The following is a 19,266-nucleotide window of genomic DNA, read 5'->3' on the forward strand; positions in this document are numbered from 1 at the left end:
ATCATGAGAGGTATAGACAGGGTGCATAGCAAGAAGCTTTTTCCCAGAGTGGGGGATTCAATTACAAGGGGACATGAGTTCAAAGTGAAAGGGGAAAAGTTTAGGGGGGATATGCGTGGAAAGTTCTTTACGCAGAGGGTGGTGGGTGCCTGGAACGCATTGCCAGTGGAGGTGGTAGACGCGGGCACGATAGCGTCTTTTAAGATGTATCTAGACAGATACATGAATGGGCAGGAAGTAAAGAGATACAGACCCTTAGAAAATAGGCGACAGGTTTAGATAGAGGATTTGGATCGGCGTAGGCTTGGAGGGCCGAAGGGCCTGTTCCTATGCTGTAATTTTCTTTGTTCTTTGGTCAAGTACAAATTTCCTTTCTGAAATGCATATCGGGTGCTTCTGATTATTTGTCTTCATCTAGATATTCAGCAATTTCATCTTCAGTGGAAGATTACAAAATTTCCCCTTCAATCGATGTTAAACTAAATGGCCTATAATTAATTGGATTCGATCTGTTGCCATTTTTGAAGAAAGGAACTACATTGGCCCCTCTTCAGCCTCTGGCATATATCCAATCTCAATAGAGCCCTGAAATAAAATTTCTGGGTCCTTGACAATTTCTTCTTCTCATTTCTATCAAAAGTCTTGGATGTAATCCTTCAGTTGTTTTTATTCATTTTATGGGATGTGGGTGTCGCTAGCAAAGCCAGCATTTGCTGCCCATCCCTAATTGCCCTCGAGAAGGTGGTGGTAAGCTGCCTTCTTAAACTGCTACAGTCCATCTGGTGTGGGTACACCCAGAAAGAATGGTGATATAGTTCCAATTCAGGATGGTACGTGGCTTGGACGGGAACTTGTAGATGGTGATATTCCCACACATCTACTGCCCTTGTCCTTCTAGGAAGAGGTTGCGATTTGGAAGGTGCTGTCGAAAGAGGCGTGGTGAGTTGCTGCAGAGCATCATGTATATGGTACACACTGCTGCCACTGCACTCTGGTGGAGGGAGTGAATGTTTAAGGTGGTGGATGGGGTGACGATCAAGTGGGCTGCTTTGTCTTGGATGGTGTCGAGCATCCTGAGTGTTGTTGGAGCCGCACTCATCCAGGCAAGTGGAGAGTATTCCATCACACTCCTGACTTGCACCTTGTAGATGGTGGAGAAGCTTTGGGGAGTTAGGAGGTGAGTTACTCGCCGCAGGATTCTAGCCTCTGACTTGCTCTTGTAGCCAAAGTATTTACATGGCTGCTCCAGTTCAGTTTCTGGTTAATGGTAATGCCCAGGATTTTGATAGTGGGGGATTCAGCGATGGTAATGCCGTTGAATGTCAAGGGGAGATGTTTAGATTCTTGTTGGAGATCGTCATTCCCTGGAACTTGTGTGGTGTGAATGTTACTTGCCACTTATCAGCCCAAGCCTGAATGTTGTCCAGGTCTTGCTGCATACGGACACGGACTGCTTCAGTATCTGAGGAGTTGCGAATGGTACTAAACATTGTACAATGATCAGTGAACATCCCCACGTCTGACCTTATGATGGAAGGAAGGTCATTGATGAAGCAGCTGAAGATGGTTGGGCCTAGGACACTACCCTGAGGAACTCCTGCAGCAATGTCCTGGGGCTAAGATGATTGACCTCCAACAACCACAACAATCTTCCTTTGTGCTTGGTATGACTCCAACTAGTGGAGAGCTTTCCCCTGATTCCCACTGACTTCAATTTGGCTAGGGCTCCTTGATGCCACACTTGGTCAAATGCTTCCTTGATATCAAGGGCAATCACTTTCACCTCACCTCTTGAGTTCTTCTATTTATGTTTGGAGCAAGGCTGTAAGGAGGTCAGGAGCGGAGAGGCCCTGGTGGAATCCAAAACTGGCAATTTGTCCTCCTTTAATTTAACTAACTTCTGTAATACTTCCTTTTTATTTATTGTATCTCTCATTCTGTTTTTAAACAATTTAATGTTTACTTCCTGCCCAACCACCTTCTCTTTTGTAAGCACTGAAGCAAAGCACTTGTTAAGTATCTCCACCAATTCCCGCTCATCCTTTACTAACTCACCATCCTCTTCTAAGCTCTCAAGGGTCTAGCTTCATATTTAACACTTCTGACATATTCCTAGGATATTTTAGTGTTCTTTTATACGTTTTCCAGATTCTCTCTTCATACTCCCTACTTGCTTCTCTATCCCTTTTTAAACTCTCATTTTCTTGTATCCTCTCATTTTTAATCATGCCTATAGGCCTATATGCCCTCTTCTTTAATTTTAATTTGTTTCTAACCTCTTTATTTAGTCACAGCATTCTGAAGCTTGAAGCAGTCTCCTTTCCTTTAAATTGTATAAATTTATTCTGCAATCTTGAAATCTGTCCCATTGTTGATCTATAGTCCTGTGTGCCAATTTCTCTTTCAACATCACCTCAGATAGCTTACTCCTCATCTTTCTAAAATCTGCTATATGGCAGTCTGGCAGCCCTTGTTAATGTACTTTGTCCCTCTCCTTAAACTTTATGATAATATGGTCACTACTGCCAAGGTGCTCACCCAGATGTGACTCATGTACCTGGTGTCTGCCATTACTCATAATTAGATCCATTAAAACCATTTTCCTGGTAGTAATATGAACATACAATTAGAGGAAGGAGTTTTGCATCAACAATACAGTGAGTTGTCTTTTCTTTGCATCACATTAAAAGAATGGCAGTACATGTTTTGCTCATCCTTAAGTCTTTCAACCTATTATTAAAGATAATGAGCCCACCCCTTTTGAAACATGCAAACAAAGTATGAAGAATGACTACAAATACAATTGAAAAGGAAAGTAAGGCTTTATATTTAAACATAGAATGTTTTTATTGATTTGCTTATAAAACTGGCACAGAGATTGGGCTTGGCGTAGACACAAAGGGGCACATTAGAACTTGAACTCATTAAAATGAAGGGAAAGTTCTGATAGATGTGGAGAGAACAATCAGAAGTAAAATCACTAAGGATTAAATTCTTCTCGAGTAAGAGCACAAAATGAGCTACAGAGCATCGGCAACCTGTTTTACACCACCCCCCACCCACCGCCCTGATTTTCTTTTCAATTGAAATCCATCACCAAAGATCAACTTAACATTCAACATATATGCACATGTGCAGAGTGAATGGAACAATGATATCATTAAGACCCAATAACATGGGAATGCCAGGACCAGTGAATATACTCAGGCTAAGTCATGACAACCTTTGGGGGTGAAACCGTTCTTTCCTAAAGGGGATAATAGTGAATTGATGGCCTAGTTTACACAATGCCTGATAAGGAACAAAAGCTTGCATTTACATAGTGTCTTTCACAACTTCATGATGTCCCAAAGCACTTTACAGTCAGTGAAGTACATTTTAAGTGTTGCCACTATTGCAATGTAGGAAATGTGGAAGTTAGTTTTTGCACACAGCAAGAACGCACACACAGCAATCTAATAATGACCAAATAATCTGGAACAGCAAAGAAAATTGGATGCAGTGTAAAGCTGGCTGCTGATTCACTATGAGCCCATTTTGTGCTACTGCTGAAGACCAATATTATCCTCTATGCATTCTAAAGGCATGAATAGTAATGTCAGGGTTGTCAGTCCTGTTACTTCGCATGCTTAAAACCATGCATATATAGCTACTAGAGTTCACTTGAAGTTGTTCTTATATTCTACTCAAAAACAGGGCAGTGCACCTATGAGTGAGTTCCAGGCATTCTTTTACTCCTGCAGAAAGAGTTATGTGCCTTCCATGCTAATAAAATAACTGCCATAACTCCCTTTCAGCAATGAGCTATCCTTTTTACATAAATACACACATATTGTGTGATACATTTTTATCACATGCAACAATATAAATTATCATATGCCATTATTTTCTTATTTTTGCAACTTACTTTTCCCTACCTCCTTAAGTCCCATTGGAGCATGAACTAATGGCTAACAGTCAACTCCTTTCCAGGAGTCTGCAATGTTGTCCTGAACCAGCACTGAGAAAGTGCACAAGAGTGACGTGGTTGATTCATCCTGTGGTTTTCTCTTCCGTGCTCTGGGAAAATGCCTCACTTTCACATGGAATATCTCCAAGTGGCGGAGAGCAGGAACTCACCATATTGTGATTTGCAAGATGCAACCCATGTTAGCACTGTAATGCTGTGGAACAGCGTGACATTATGCTATCTGCTCAATGATGCACTAAATTTTAAAGATAATTCATGGAGTGACAGTGGTCTGCTGGGACAGTGGAAGTAGGCCAATCACATGAAGATCAGTTACATACAATGTCTGTACAATTAATTTAAAAAGCCTGATGAAAACTTCCTAAGAGGATAATCAGATCTTCCGTGAAGAATTGCTGAAATTTTCAAAGCAGAAGCAGAAGTGTGAAGAGCTAAGCGCCTTACAAGTTATGACGTATTTTGATCTTTCTATGAAAAAACAAACTGGCAGGTTCAGCATAACATGCAAATCATACAATTATATCCGTACAATATAACATAAAAATTCATTATGAGCACTACCTATTGTACTATTTTAGCAGAATTGTGATCTTTTCATTATTGAAATATATTTCTGAGATGAGCTTCCTATATTTTTATTTCTCCATATGGTTTGTATTAGAAGTAGATAATTATGGGTAGAGTTAAGCTTTTACCACCAGAATACAGAGGATTCCCCAGATGGATAGTAGAAAGGAAATGCAGATAGGAGTAAGGGATGAGCGATGTTGATTGCAGCCTATTATGGAGCCTGATTAATTTTTAAATGAAAGGAGAATCAAGTGAGTTCTGTTACGGGCATGCAATCCTCCCTTTTGGTATTTCTAGCTCTGCACCACTTTATTTGTTTGTTCATGAGATCTGGGCATCGCTGGCAAGGCCAGCATTTATTGCCCATCCCTAATTGCCTCTGAGAAGGTGGTGGTCGGCCGCCTTTCTGAACAGCGGCAGACAGTTGTAGGTGCTGTTAGGTAGGGACTTCCAGGATTTTGACCCAGCAACAATGAAGAAATGGCGATATATTTTCAGGGCAAGATGGTGTATGACTTGGAGGGAAACTTGCAGGTGGTAGTGCTCCCACCTAGGTGTGCTTTATGCCCAGGCGAAAATAATCTGATTTCCCCTCAAGGCTGATTCTACCACTCTATTTAACAACAGATATAGTGTAGACTAAAAGTGCTGTTTTCCCCATCCCCATTTGAGACAACAGAAAGAGGTACACCAACGGATACAGAATTATTGGAAAATGAGAATCAAAAAGTTCAAGGGCCTGATTTTGGAAGGGCTGCGGAGGCAGGAACAGAGGCATGTGAGTTTGCAAATTCCCGCTGCCAGCCGGCCTGCCAGTTTGTTGTCATGTTCCCACCTCAGGGCCATTTTCAAAGAGGCTGGTCGGGGGCTTGTGGCGGGGGGGTGGGGGGTGGTGACGGCTTCCTGCCTGCATGAGGAGGGAAGCCAATTATGTCCTTCAAGGGCCTATTAAGGCCTCTGTGCAGATGCCAACTGGAATTTTCCAGCTGGTGGTTGGGCCCCCTGCTGAAGCCAAGTCTTGGCCGATGAATGGAGATAGCATCCCCATGGCAGAATGGGTGGCCAGCACTCCATCTAGCATTTTTAGCCCCCCAACATGGCCGGGATTGCAAGACGGCCACAGGCCACCCTGTGGAGGGGTTACTCCTGTACAATAAATGTCTGGCAGCTGTGACTACTTATTATTTTACCTTTTTAAAAAGTCTTCAGAGGCACCTCCATCTGGAGGCCCCATCTCTCTTTCTCCTGCTTACATTGGCAGCTCCCACCTGTGATGGTGGGACTACTGATTTTCCAGTACTATAGGCCCTGCAGCCTCTTGAACCTGCTCACCATCCTTAATTGGATGGGGCTCCTGGAGGTGGCTACTTAATTGGCCACCTCCTCGAAAATTGCTTCCAGGGTTCTGCTGCCGACCGTTCTGGGTTCCCACCCTGGAATTCAGCCTGGCATTGGGATTGGGACCCCAGAACAAAAATCCAGCTCAAAAAGTTAAAAGATGAATTATTTGAAAAATGTAAGACAAGCATTGTTGTTTTTGCAGGTGACACTATGGGCTGGATTTTCCTTTTGGTGTTGGGTCCCCGACATTGGCACCATTTCCCCTGCTTCGAGGGGAAAGCAGTCACAGGATGTGATTTTCCCAGAGGTTGGCCCTAATTGGCTGGGGGGGTTGGGGTGCGGATTTGGCGGCCAATTTGGGGAGGCGGGTGCGGGAAGGATGTGGAAGGCTGAAAGTGCAGGGATTTAAAGGGATGCTGGCAGCCATTATTGTGGCGGCTGTATTGAAACACTATGGCAGGGAGAAGCGAAGAGCATGAAAGGCAGAGGCTAGACACCCGTGGCAGGACAGCCCCAAGGTTCATTGATGCTGCCCTTGGGGTAATGCTGGAGGCGGTACGAGATAACCAAGGTGTCTTATCCATGGAGAGTGGCAGGAGAAGACCAACCAGCCAGACCAAGCAGGTCTGGTTGGAGGTGGCAGAGCAAGTAAGCAGCCATAGCATTTTGAGGTGGAACTGGGTGCAGTGCCATTAAGAACTTCAATGACTTTTTTGTTTTGATAAGGTGAGTGCAGAGCGACACCCAGATGATAGGCCTCCAGGTCTGCAGCCACAACAACTGAAGGTGCATGATGTGCCTGAAAATTGGAGAAATATGTGCCAAGGATAATTACTGACCCGTGAGCAAGACTCAAATCCCTAGCACTACTGAGAAGCTGGCAGCACTGATAAATGCAGCATCCCATTTAAATGAGCCACTGAAATTGGAAAGAGAGACCATCATTGCCTTCTCTCTCTTTCTTTTGTTCTTGCAGGAGAAGAGGTCACATAATACCAGGGAGAAGTGGAGGAGTACCCCAGCTCACCATCCTTACTAGAATGGAGGTGACAGCCCTTGATATCACGAGGGTGGCACCTCATGAGAAAGTGAACATGGAGAAATGGGAATATCTGTAAGAGATTGAGAAGATATTGAATTCTGTAAATGAAAGGAATGGAGTGCACTCCTCCCAGTGCAACAGCAGGTCAAAACGTCAGCTGCATCGGGAAGTCTCAGCTCTGCAGAGGCATCTGCTGTCAGCGGCAACTTCTCATGATCCCTTTCTTCTGTCTCCCACAGGATCAGTTATGGAGGGGGAACATGCCAGTGCTGCAGTAACATCACCAGAGTCCTCAGAGGAGATGGAAACCACAGAGCCAGCAACATCACATCATTCAAACTTACCCTCCACCAGCACAGAACACTCACATCAGTAGGTCCTTAAACGCGATTAGAAAGAGGCACTGGATGAGCAGCCGTCACGAGTGAACATGAGGAGGCAGCTGTGGGCAGTTCCCCTCAGGGGATGGAGGACAGACACAACCGCATTCGGCTGGATGCAGATGCACAGCCTCAGGAGTCACAAGCAAGGAGGCTCTATTTTGATCAGAGTTCCCTGAGGCAGTGTGGAGTCATGGGCTGAGAATGGAGGAGTCCATTCAGCTCATGTGCACCACCATGGCTCAGGGTTTTGGACGCATGAGCTCCTCCACTGAGAGAATGGCCAAACTCATGGAGAGCCATAAGTAGCAGTACTATGAGTGGATGCAGAACAGCACACTGACATGTACAGAATGCGCGCTATATTCTGTAGCATAGACTGGTCATGGCTCTGATGACATGAAAATGCATGGAGTGGTTGCCACTGGTACCTCAGCTGGTGGTCCCCTCGGGCGATTCAGAGCGCCATTAAAGGGCTGAGGCAGTCACCAATGAGGAAGAGGGTGCAACCCCTCATGGGGCATCATCATCAGCTTCCTTGGCACCTCTAACTGAGGGAACATCTATGCAGCAGGGCCCTGTAAGGGAGGCTGCCCCTACATTGACACTGGTGCAGCAGCCTCTGGAAGTGCCCCCACTGGCACCTTCACAACACAGACATCCGCCATGGGCATCTCAGCCACAAGCAGACACACGCGAGCAGGCTGCCTCCACCTCCTGAGGCCACAAGGGGAGCACTGCGTAGAAGTGGCCAAGAGTGAAGGCCACCACCTCATTAACTACAATGTGTGGTTCACTTGGGTGTCTTTCATTTGTGCTTGTATGAGTTGTTAACTTTTAATTACACTGGAGATGTTGTGCCATGATCCAAGTCATGTGAGCTTCCATTCTTTGGTGCCAAATCTCAAAAGAGGGAAAAGTAGTGAAGGGAAGCAATGGCCTTTGAATGGGGAGACTTAGACTGCTGGATAAATGTGTACCATGCATTATTGGTAAGAATGGAACTATTCAAAGTTGTTTTATGGATGTGTTCTCACAATCAGAGCAAAGTGAGTACCAGAGCATGCAGTCCTGCTGGATGAGTAGCGCTCAGGTGAAACGTCCACACCTTCCTGATGAGTGCTTTGACTCCTGAGACAGTCCCGGCCACCTCCCTCCACAGCATGGACATGTGCTCCTATGCATCTTCCTCCTCCTTTTCCTTTCATAATGATGAACCATGTCAATCTAGCACTTCACTCTCTTCAAGGTCTGGAGGGCCATGTTATGGAGAGCACAGCAGATCACCACAATGCGTAAGGCCCTTGCAGGAGTGTACTGCAGGGCGCCACCCAACCAGTTGAGGCATCGGAACAGCATCTTCAGAAGCCCGATGGCCTGCTCGCTGGTCGTCCTTGTAGTGCCGCTGTGCCTCTGTCTCAGTGTGATGTAAAGGTGTGAGAATCCATCTCTTCAAGGGATATCCCTTGCCCCCAGAAGCCATCCACAGAGTCTCGACGGTGACAAAGAGCAGTGGCACCCTTGATTGCCAGAGGCTGAAGGTATTATGGTAGCTGCTTGAATAGCGAGTGGCCACATGCATAAAGCCATTTGTTGTGGTTGCTGAATGTTTAGGGAGTGGAAGCCCTACCTGTTGATGAATCGCATTGGCTGCTCTCTCAGCGCCTTGATTGCCACATGTGTGCAACTGATAATGCCCTATTCCTGAGGGAACCCAGTGATAGAGGCGAATCTCACTGCCTTTGTGCCTGTGAGGCCCATCTGTTTGAAATTGTATGTACTGCCCTGCTTTTGCAAATAGGACATCGGGAACCTGTGAGATGCAATGCTACGCTGCCGCTTGAGATGCCAGCAAGGTCCACTGCTGATCCTTGCAATGAGCTAGAGGGGAAGAAGTTTGAGGCCACAGTGAATTTAATGGCTACAGGTAAGGCATGGCAAGCACTACTGCAAGATCTGAGTCTTCCTCAATGAGGGCACAAATGTGCCTACATAGGCGTGGTCTCCTGTGGCACTGATTCTCTGACATTTCCAGCTAGCTTCTTCAATGGCGATACACTCAATGCTGGGGGTATGACTTTCAGTGTCTTCCTGTCCCTTGTCCCTCTCGATTGCCCTCCTTATGCTCAGGGCTCTGCATCTGTTTCTAAGGATGTTTATCTTCATTGCTATTCGTTCCCATCTCCAAGAACCTTAATTCTATTTCCAGCTGTTGCCTTGCTTGTGGTCAGCTGCACTCACAGTGATTACTGTACCCCCTCTTAAGGCCCCGTGATCCCTGGAGGGTCATGACCTCGTCATATAACAATGTGCACAGACTACTTGCTCTGTTAACTCTGCCCACCCGATGGCAAACTGCATACCAATGGATGCGCACCCCTCTCACCCATGCACCCTTTAATGAGTCCATCTCATTGAATAGTCTGGCTATGATTGGTTCCCTGCTGCATTGCCATCTTCTTCTTCTTGACCTTTGCCAATCTAGCGTGGATCTCATGCCTTCCCTCAAAAATTACAGACTATCCCTTAACAAGCTAACAAGCTCGTTAACAAACTTAATTGGGCATTGCTCAGAATCGGATAGGTTGCCCGATCCCGCCTTCCCCCCTTGTTACAAAAACTGGTGACCGTCGGAATGACGGCAGGAAGCTGGCACAATGGCCGGCATCAGGAAATGATGCATCTGCCTGCCTCCTTCCTGCCCCCATTTGTCAGCAAAATCCTGCCCTATGACATCTTCAGAAGTGTGGAAATAACTAATAAATTATCAACTAAATTCAGAGCTGGTGTGATAAATTACAAGTTAACAAAAATCCTTAAACCATGCACTATGGCCTGGATATTAACAAGGGCAGGTTATTTAAGCACTGGGGGTGGGGGGGAAGGGGAGTGGTGAAGAGTGTCAGATGGGAGTTTTAAATACACAGCGTGCATCTTTTGTATTTGACAGGTTCCCCACCCGGAACTTCAGCCTGATTGGCAGGCTTGGTTTCCAGTTGGGCAGCGAGAACTCTAGAGCAGGTTGCAGAAGCAGGTAGGTCCGATCAAGGCCTGGCGTGGTTCTGATTCTTGATCATGGGGATCTTTGTATGGGGGGATGGTCTGATGGGGAAGAGGAGCTTTCGGGGTGCTGGGGAAGTACTCCTGCTCCTCTTGGCCTGCAAGCAGTGTTGCAAAGGCACGTAGCTTCTCCCATTCATTTCCCTTCAGGGTTGGGTTTCCCATGGGCTGGAAACCCAGCCAGCCACTGTAAAATCTGCAAAGCAGGTTAAATTAGAGGCTGCTTGTTTCATTAAAATATCGAAATTGCTAATGTGCCTCCCAGAAATGGGTTGGCTGCCTGCAAATGGCCACCTCTGTTAAACCCAGAAGTAGGCAGGTTGGGGCCAGTTTTTAGATTTTTTAAATTTTAACATCTGACCCAATCCCAACCTACCTATTTTCCTATTTAACCTGTGTTAAAATTTGGCCCTATGTAACTCATACTACATGTAACCAACCAGATAGTAAATAAATGAACAAAAACCCTATCTCTGCTGTTTGCTTGTTATCTTAGATAGTCATAAAATTTACATAATTCTCCATCTTTAGCATTGATAATGTGTCATGCAGATATATGTATACAATAAAGAAAATGACTGCAATGTCACAGTTTGATTAAATGAAGCCTCATAATCATGGATGGCTGCATATGGTATTGTCATACCTAATGGGATGCCTGCAATTATTTTGGAATTTATTTTTTTATATATATAATAAAACAAATCTCTGGTTATAGTAAAATGACGATTTTGCCTGTGATGAATTTTTTAATTTTGAGTTTTTGATTTGCTAGAATCAACACATAAGGGGTTAAAAAAGAATATTTGGTAAGAGTTTTTATCCGGTCTGTTCTTCAAAACGAGGGGTAATCTAAGTACATTCTAGTAACCAGAGTACAGGGTAAGGGAAGGGAAATGAATGGGAGAAGCTATGTGCCTTTGCAACACCGCTTTCCACAGATGCTGCCAGATCTGCTGAGTGGTTCCAGCATTTCTTGTTTTTATTACAGGGTAAGGGGTCTCTGTTGCGATCTCCAAGTCTCCCTATCACTTACTTAGGTATCAGGCAAGAAATGTATACTCCTGGACAAGGATGTGAGGGGCCATATGTTGGCAAACCGTGTCATATTTGTTTTGAAATACTTTTTTCATGAAGGTGGTATTCTCCTTAAAAGTAGTGTTGACATTAGATTGGTAAAATTACTGTTGAATGTACCATGATGTAATACATAGGAAACCAAATTAAAAGAACTATACATTTTGAGGGTGAGCTGAAAACTTAGCCAAATGACCCCACAGCCTAGAAACTGCTGTTTATGTACAATTCATGGAGTAACTGAATTGCTTCACAGTTATTAGGAGAACTTTCCCTTATTTACTCAGCCTTGCTGTTTTCAGTCTGTGGGCCAAAGTATCAGCCAAAGTCCTACAGACAGCAATAAAGTACGACAATGTATTCTGTTTTTGGCAGTGTAGGCTGAGGGACAAATATTGACCAGGACACCAGAAGAACTTTTCTATTCTTCTTCAAATATTGCCACAGGATCTTTTGCATTCACTGGAACAGGTAGACAGGGCTTCAGTTTAATGTTCCCTCCAAAAGTTGGCACCCCTAACAATGCAGCACTCCCTGAAAATTATACTGAAGTGTTAACCTAAATTCTGTGCTCAAGTCTCTGGAATTGGGTCTGAACCCACAACCTTTTGTAGCAAGAGTCTACCACTGAGCCATGCTGATACTTTCAGGTCATATATGGCACAGTATTTTGCACAGGAAATATAAGTGCAGTCAATGACTATCGGGGCTCTGTAAAAAAAAAGTCAACAGTTCTGCCAGTTGTGCTGTCCTCTTATTTTCCCTCTGTTAGTCAGTTACAAAAGTGATGAAGTCATTGGCTATGTTAAATAATGCAGCTAAGACTTAATTTGATACAATGATGAAGATAAAAATGGCCGACAATTACAGATGTCATTAATGCTGTCCTGGAAGAAGCTCAATGCATAAAAATTGAAAGTCATACTGAATTTAATGGCCATTAGCAATACAATATAGAATTTACATGTTATGTAAGTTTTCCTGAAGGAGACAGTATAAGGTCTATTATTGGCTCTCCATTAAACCATCTGCATAGGTACATCTCTGCAGGTATTACTTTGAACGAGAGACCCACTGTATAGTGAAATAATGGGACTTGACTGTAGGCCATGCATATCATTTGATATCACAGGCAGCCCTTTCATCTCATCACTTCTCCTTTGTCAAGTCCAGTTTTAGTGGAAGGTTGAAAGTAGTGAAGATAAACTAGAACATAAAAAGGGGAGTTGGAGAAACACACCTATAAATAAAAGCTTCACATTTTTCACTGCAACCTTTCCAATAGTGCCAGTTCAAATTGTGTGAGATGAATGTATTGCAACAGCAATGTTTTACTGCTGTATTATTGGGGACATTATCTTTAAGTGCCCAATTGGCCAGCTTAATTGCCCTATATCATGAAATGAGTGCATTAGCACTCGCACTTCAAAGTCTATTACAGCAATTTTGTTAGTATCAGGGAATGAACAAAGTGCTTCAAACTGCACTGACAACATAACTGGCCATTATTACACAATTGCCACTTGTGAAAAACTTTGCCGCAGCAGTTTCTAGGCTTGTAACATCTGTTAGAAGTGAACTACTGTCTTCATTATTAAATGCCATCAGATGGTTTACACTTCATTTGCACTGATACAATTCTAGTTTTGCTTTGTCAATCAAACTACCTATGTTTATAAGATAAACAAATTGTGTCTTACTAACCTCTTCTCTGAATTTCAATGTCTGAAGCTTCTCTTTAGAAGATACTATCTTTAATTTCACGATGTTGAGCTTTCGCAGCAAATATGTTTTGTCTTTTCCTTCCTAACAATGAAAATACCACTGTAAGGTTAACCAACCAATTTTGTATATTACAAAACACATCATGTTTCAGCAGCATATTGAGTCACTGGGCTGAATTTTACCGGCCACTCGACGGGTCGCGGCGCAGGGGCTGGTAAAATGTTGCGGGGAGAGGCCCACCTCGACCTGCGACGTTGAGAAGGGCCCGAAACATATTAACGGCAGTGGGGGGGGGACCTCGGTGCGGCCCTCCTGCCGCCTGGTGGCGGGCCCTTGATCTGCATATTCACATTAATATAAATTAGATGTGAATAAATTTATCTGCAGGTGGCAGACGTCCCATGCTGATTTTATGGCCTCCGTTTGGCCTTTGCGCACCTTCTGAACTCGGCTTGGAGTTCCGAGGCGAGAACTTGGTGAGTTCCGAGGCGAGAACTTGGTGGGGAGGGGGGGAGGAATAAAACTTTCAGTGTGGGAGGGGTGGAGGAGCGAGGAAAACATTTATTGTTGGCTGTGGGGATGGTGGGAAGGGGTTGAGGGTCAAAGGGAACAAATGTTGGGGGGAAAGTTCGTGATACTAATAAAATTTTATCATGACGGTAGAGCGCAATTAATGTATGATTTACCCATTGGTGGGGTGGGAGATGGAATTGAGAGTTGAAATAATTTTTTTTTTTATTTCCCGGAGACCAGGACCTTTAAATATTAAAATGCTACTGAAGGGCTTGAAGCTGTTTAAAACTGGCGCCGGTGCCTGCGCGGTGGCGCTGGACGCCGTTGTCGGAGACGCGGCGGCCGCCCTTACACATCATCAGGACCGGTCGCTCCGCCCTCACTAAATGAGCCCCCGCGTGAAATGTTGCGGGGTCTCCTCGGCGGACCTTCTGTGTCGAAGGCCGCTGAGTTGAAAGCTTGCTGCTGAGGAACGCGGTGCGCGACTAAAATTCAGCCCACTATGTCACGTTTTGCATAAATTAGTTCAAAGACACCTCAAAACTCATTCACTACAGTTCAATTCATCCTAAGTCCTTCTAGTACATATCAAATATCTTCTTTTCATACACTGTTGGCATTTTACTAAACAATATTATTGCTGGGAAATCGGTTATCCATAACAACTGTTTAGGTTGATACTGGATGAAAAGTAGCCATTCCCTTGCAGCTTGAAAACGATTCCTATTTTTCTCCTTTTTTTGGTTTCTCTGCTCTATTTATCATCCTTGATAATGGCCAGACAAATTAATAACAATTAATAATGTGGAAGAAACTGTAACTTTGGGCGGCACAGTGGTTAGCACCGCAGCCTCACAGCTCCAGCGACCCGGGTTCAATTCTGGGTACTGCCTGTGTGGAGTTTGCAAGTTCTCCCTGTGTCTGCGTGGGTTTCCTCCGGGTGCTCTGGTTTCCTCCCACAGCCAAAGACTTGCAGGTTGATAGATAAATTGGCCATTATAAATTGCCCCTAGTATAGGTAGGTGGTAGGGGAATATAGGGACAGGTGGGGATGTGGTACGAATATGGGATTAGTGTAGGATTAGTGTAAATGGGTGGTTGATGGTCGGCACAAACTCGGTGGGCTGAAGGGCCTGTTTCAGTGCTGTATCTCTGAATAAAAATAAATAAATAAATAATCTCCTGAATATCCTTTCATTTGATCACACTCAGCACTTCTCCATGACTGTGTGGCTGAGATTGGAACTTCAATATGTACATAATTGCAAGGCGTGAGCCCTTATCATAGAATTGTAGAATGATCCAGCACAGAAAGAAGCCATTTGTACCGTTGCTTGTTCTTTGAATGACTTGTCCAATTAGTCCCACTCTCCTGCATTTTCTCATTGCTATGCAAATTTTTCCTGTTCAAGTATTTATCCAATTCCCTTTTGAAAGTGGTTATTGAATCTGCTTCCACTACTCTTTCAGACAGTCTATTCCAGATCATAATAACACGGTGCATAAAAAAATTTCTCCTCTTCGTGCTTCTGGTTCTTTTGCCCATTACCTTAAATCTGTGTCCTCTGATTATTGAGCCTTCTTTTTTTTTTGAATTCATGATTTTGAACACTTCTATCATATCTCCATTTAACCTTCTTTATTCTAAGAAGAAAAATCCTACTACTTTGTGCAGCAACATGATGGGGTTTTGACAAGCTATATTGAATTTTAATCACATTGAAATTAACAAATAAAATTGTATTTAAATCACAGTCTTATTTTTGGTACATTGCCAAAGTGAAAAGATGCTATTCTTGAGCATTAGTAGTTTGTTATTGTGACACCAACCTAAATTTATGTTGTGTTATTTTTAAAGTGCAAAAAAAACCCAGCATTCTCAGTGCCTTTCATTGGACTCAATTGTGGATTTTATCAGTGATGCCCCCTGCTACCAAATATTCCATTGATATTCATTGTTAAGGCTTATACATGACTAATGGCCACTTAGGAAAAATACAGAAGGGAAACCAGCATCATTGGAGCCTTATCCCAGTAGAGACTCAATGGCTTCAGGAGAGGAGGGCGGAGGTAAAATTGATGAAAAAAAAATCAGCAAGAAAATCACAGCCTAGGGTTCCACAAGCTTTGAGATTTCTATCTATAGCTCCTTATATCATTTTGAAGCAAAAAATAGAAAGTCTGCCACTCTTACATACTCATTTTAGTAAAACTGCTTGACAATACAGCATAAACACAAACTGGACTGGTGGTGAAAATGGTGAAAAATGTTGATTCAGAAATGCTAATTAAGAAAGCTATGAAAGCTTTGAGAGAATGAGAGTGTACATCTCAAACTTACATTACTAATGTGCTCTTGCAAGAGTTTTACCATCATCTTCCGCCCATCTATAATTTGCAAGTACAGGTAGATCATAGAACTTGAGAAAGAGAAAAGAGCGTTATTTTATGATACACATGCAGCAGTTACTTCATGTTTAGCATCTGCAAATGAACACTAAATTATCAATTAAAATTATTACAAAAATATTATTTTCATGCATTATCAATGTTTTCTATGATAACAGATAGACAACATTCCAATGGGTCTCTCCTAATGTTAAAGTTTAAATCCATCAGCAAAACCAGCTCTAAGTACAAGTGCAAGCACATAGCACAGAGTTCCTGTCACTCTGGGCAGAGTAGCAGAATGAGACCACAGTGTGTTTTGGTGATAGAACCAAAGAGCCACCACAGCAGTTTGGGCAGGCAGATGATAGAAAGTGTAGCTGGACAGGTAGGCTGCAGTAAGGGTCAAGGTGAGCCAACCCATGTATCAATCATCTACAGTAAGCTCACGGATGGCAAGGGCCTTATTCGAGAGAGAATGGACAGTTTGAAATTCTCATCATTATCTCTAGACTGACCTTCTCCAATGCCGTCCTAACTGGCTCCCGAAGCTTGGCACACCTGAGCTTTAACTCCATGTTATCCTGTGTTAAATGCCGCTTTTCTGTCACCCAAGTTTTTAATGATCTGCATTGGCTCCCTATTCGGCCAACACATTAACATTAAAGTACATATTACAATTCACTGCACAACAATGCCCAACTCAAACTCTTTAACATTCTCCAGTGCCACCTGTTACTGTGAACAGTTCCAACTCTAGCCTCCTTTGCATACACCTTCGGAATCCCCAAAGTCTTTCCAACATCTACTTGGAACAAGTCAGAAGTGTGATGGAATACTCTCCACTTGTCTGGATGCCTGCAGTTCCAACAACACTCAAGAAGCTCAGCAACATCCAGGACAAAGTAGCACGCTTGATTAGCACCTCATCCACCATCTTAAACAGTCTCTCTCCACACCGCACACCGTGGTTGCAGTATGTCCCATCTACAAGATGCATTGCAGCAACTCACCCACAGCTCCTCCCAAACCTGTGACCTCCAATACCTAGAAGGACGAGGGCAGCAGGCGCATGAGAAGATCATCACCTGCAAGTTTCCCTCCAACTCACACACCATCCTGACTTGGAAATATATGGTCATTCCTTCATCAAAATCCCCTCTCTCTAACAACTCTATGGGTGAACCTACACCACAAGGACAGCAGCAATTCAAGTAGGTGGCTCACCAGCACCTTCTCAAGGACTATTAGGGAAGGGCAATAATGCTGGCCTTGTCATGAATGCATTAAAGAAATGCTGTAACTCCGTGGCAAACCTTTAGCCCTCACTCCAAAACTCTCTCACCTAAACACTTTACTACTTCTCTTTCATATTTCAAAAGCCTTCCTAAAACCTACTTTTCTAACCATGACTTTCATCACTTCAGTTTTTCTCCTAATATTGCTCATTTATCTCTGAACAGTCTTTAAGACATTTACTATTTTAAAAACGCTGCACAAAATGCAAGCTGTTGCTGCGAAGTAAATGTATGCAGTGACAGACAGAACGAGTAAGAACAAATGTTTTACTTGATATTTTAAAATAACATTGAATGGCATACTAACAGAGATCTGTGCATCTTTTTTGGACAAATATACAATTATGCATAAAACCAACAAAGGCAATTTTGTTTGAATCATCTTATTTCCAAACGTGCAACTATGTGCGTAGGATTAAACTGAATAACTTTGCAACAGGTTACCTGGTGATGTTTTGATATCTGTTAATATCAAATTCATCTTTTGATAGCGACAGGAGTTTTATGAGGATAAAGCAGTAAATTTGCTGCTGAGTTAACTTATTATAGGATACGTGACCATAATACTCACAACACAATAATTGTTAAGATGAAGTAGAATAGCGGGTTCAAAATCAAGTTCCTGTAGCCCCATGCAAGCCAGTCCAGTTCATTAAACTTTTCTTCTATCACATGAATAAAACGAGAAATGGAACTATAGGGCACATTTAATCCTCTAAAGGGACCACAGAGTTTGGAAGGCCTCCATCTAAGGAAAACATTTTAATTTATATATAAAATTAGCAATACAGAAAATGCAGAAGCTATAGCTTAAAACAGAATGGGAGGAAATTTCTTTTGATACTTTACTAGATGTCATATGAGTAGTCTGAACCTTGGTTGAATCTGGAGTGGGAACAATCTCATGCTTCAGTACAAATATCATAAATATCAGGACTTGGAAGACCACTACCTGGCCATAATATACAATACATAAGGGTAAATTCAATGGGCCATAATTTACTGGCAATATAATGGTGAGGCTATTGGCCCTCATCATTATTTATGTAGAAATGGTAGACTAACTTCAGGTGAAGAGCAGATGCATGGTTAAACTCAAATATCCAAAGGTTTCTGTGCAAATTGTTGAAACAATTAGCATTGCAAAAATAGCATCTCACTGTCTGGTTCATCATTGAAATGCATTGAGTGGCATCAGGTTGCTGTATTTGTACTGTAGATATGAAATAAGTTCACCACAGAAAGCTAAGTCTTGTTCATTTCAGTCTTTAATGGCATGATTTGTTAATTACTGCTGGTCAATCTCTCTGGTACTGAAAGTTAACTATTACAAGTGTGGAATCTCATTCCTTCACATTTTAATTGCTGTTGGCGATTTTAAAATGGTAAAAATTAAATTGCAATTTTTTAAAGTTTTAATTCTTGTCCCTTTTTCCTCTCTTTCAATATTCAATATTTCTTTCCCTCTCTTTATTTCTCTTTCTGTACCTGATTTGACATTGCATTCACCCACTCTAATTTATACTTCCTTCTCAGTCCTTGCACTGCTAATTTCCCAATCCTTCAAACTGATTGGTTAAGGAAATACACAGTTGCTTGCCCTTTCACTAAGATTCCAGATGCCTTGTTTTCCTAGTGGCACCATTATCAGCTTGCATTTTCAGCAACTTCCACACAAGAATTAAGAAGCTTAAGCATGCAAGGGCAAGTCTAACTAATGGCAGTCATCATTAGATTCACTCCCAAGCAAATTATGGCCCAATGCTGTCAAATTTAAATTGCACCCAAAGTAAGCAGGGGTCAGAGCTAAAGCTACAAAACTACAGCATCTGATGCTCCCTTTGTGTGTAGTTGAATGCTATGTGCAGGATTGTTGAATTTGCCCTTTAATTCCAATGTTCC

The 19,266-nt window shown here is 43.0% G+C and overlaps 1 protein-coding gene across 3 annotated transcripts in view; it reads right to left on the reverse strand.

Annotated features, from left to right (window-relative positions):
• Positions 1-19,266, reverse strand: part of tmc5 (transmembrane channel like 5) — a 226,987-nt gene that overhangs the window by 29,688 nt on the left and 178,033 nt on the right. For all 3 annotated transcript variants that reach the window (XM_068056183.1, XM_068056186.1, XM_068056184.1), the window contains exons 18-20: positions 17,936-18,112; positions 16,020-16,098; positions 13,145-13,246 (exon numbers count right to left, since the gene is read on the reverse strand). In XM_068056183.1, the coding sequence (XP_067912284.1) occupies positions 13,145-13,246; positions 16,020-16,098; positions 17,936-18,112 (358 nt within the window). The remainder of the gene's footprint in view (positions 1-13,144; positions 13,247-16,019; positions 16,099-17,935; positions 18,113-19,266) is intronic.

This window comes from Heterodontus francisci, chromosome 24 (genome assembly GCF_036365525.1).
Source record: "Heterodontus francisci isolate sHetFra1 chromosome 24, sHetFra1.hap1, whole genome shotgun sequence".
In the NCBI taxonomy this organism is placed as follows: Eukaryota; Metazoa; Chordata; class Chondrichthyes; order Heterodontiformes; family Heterodontidae; genus Heterodontus; species Heterodontus francisci.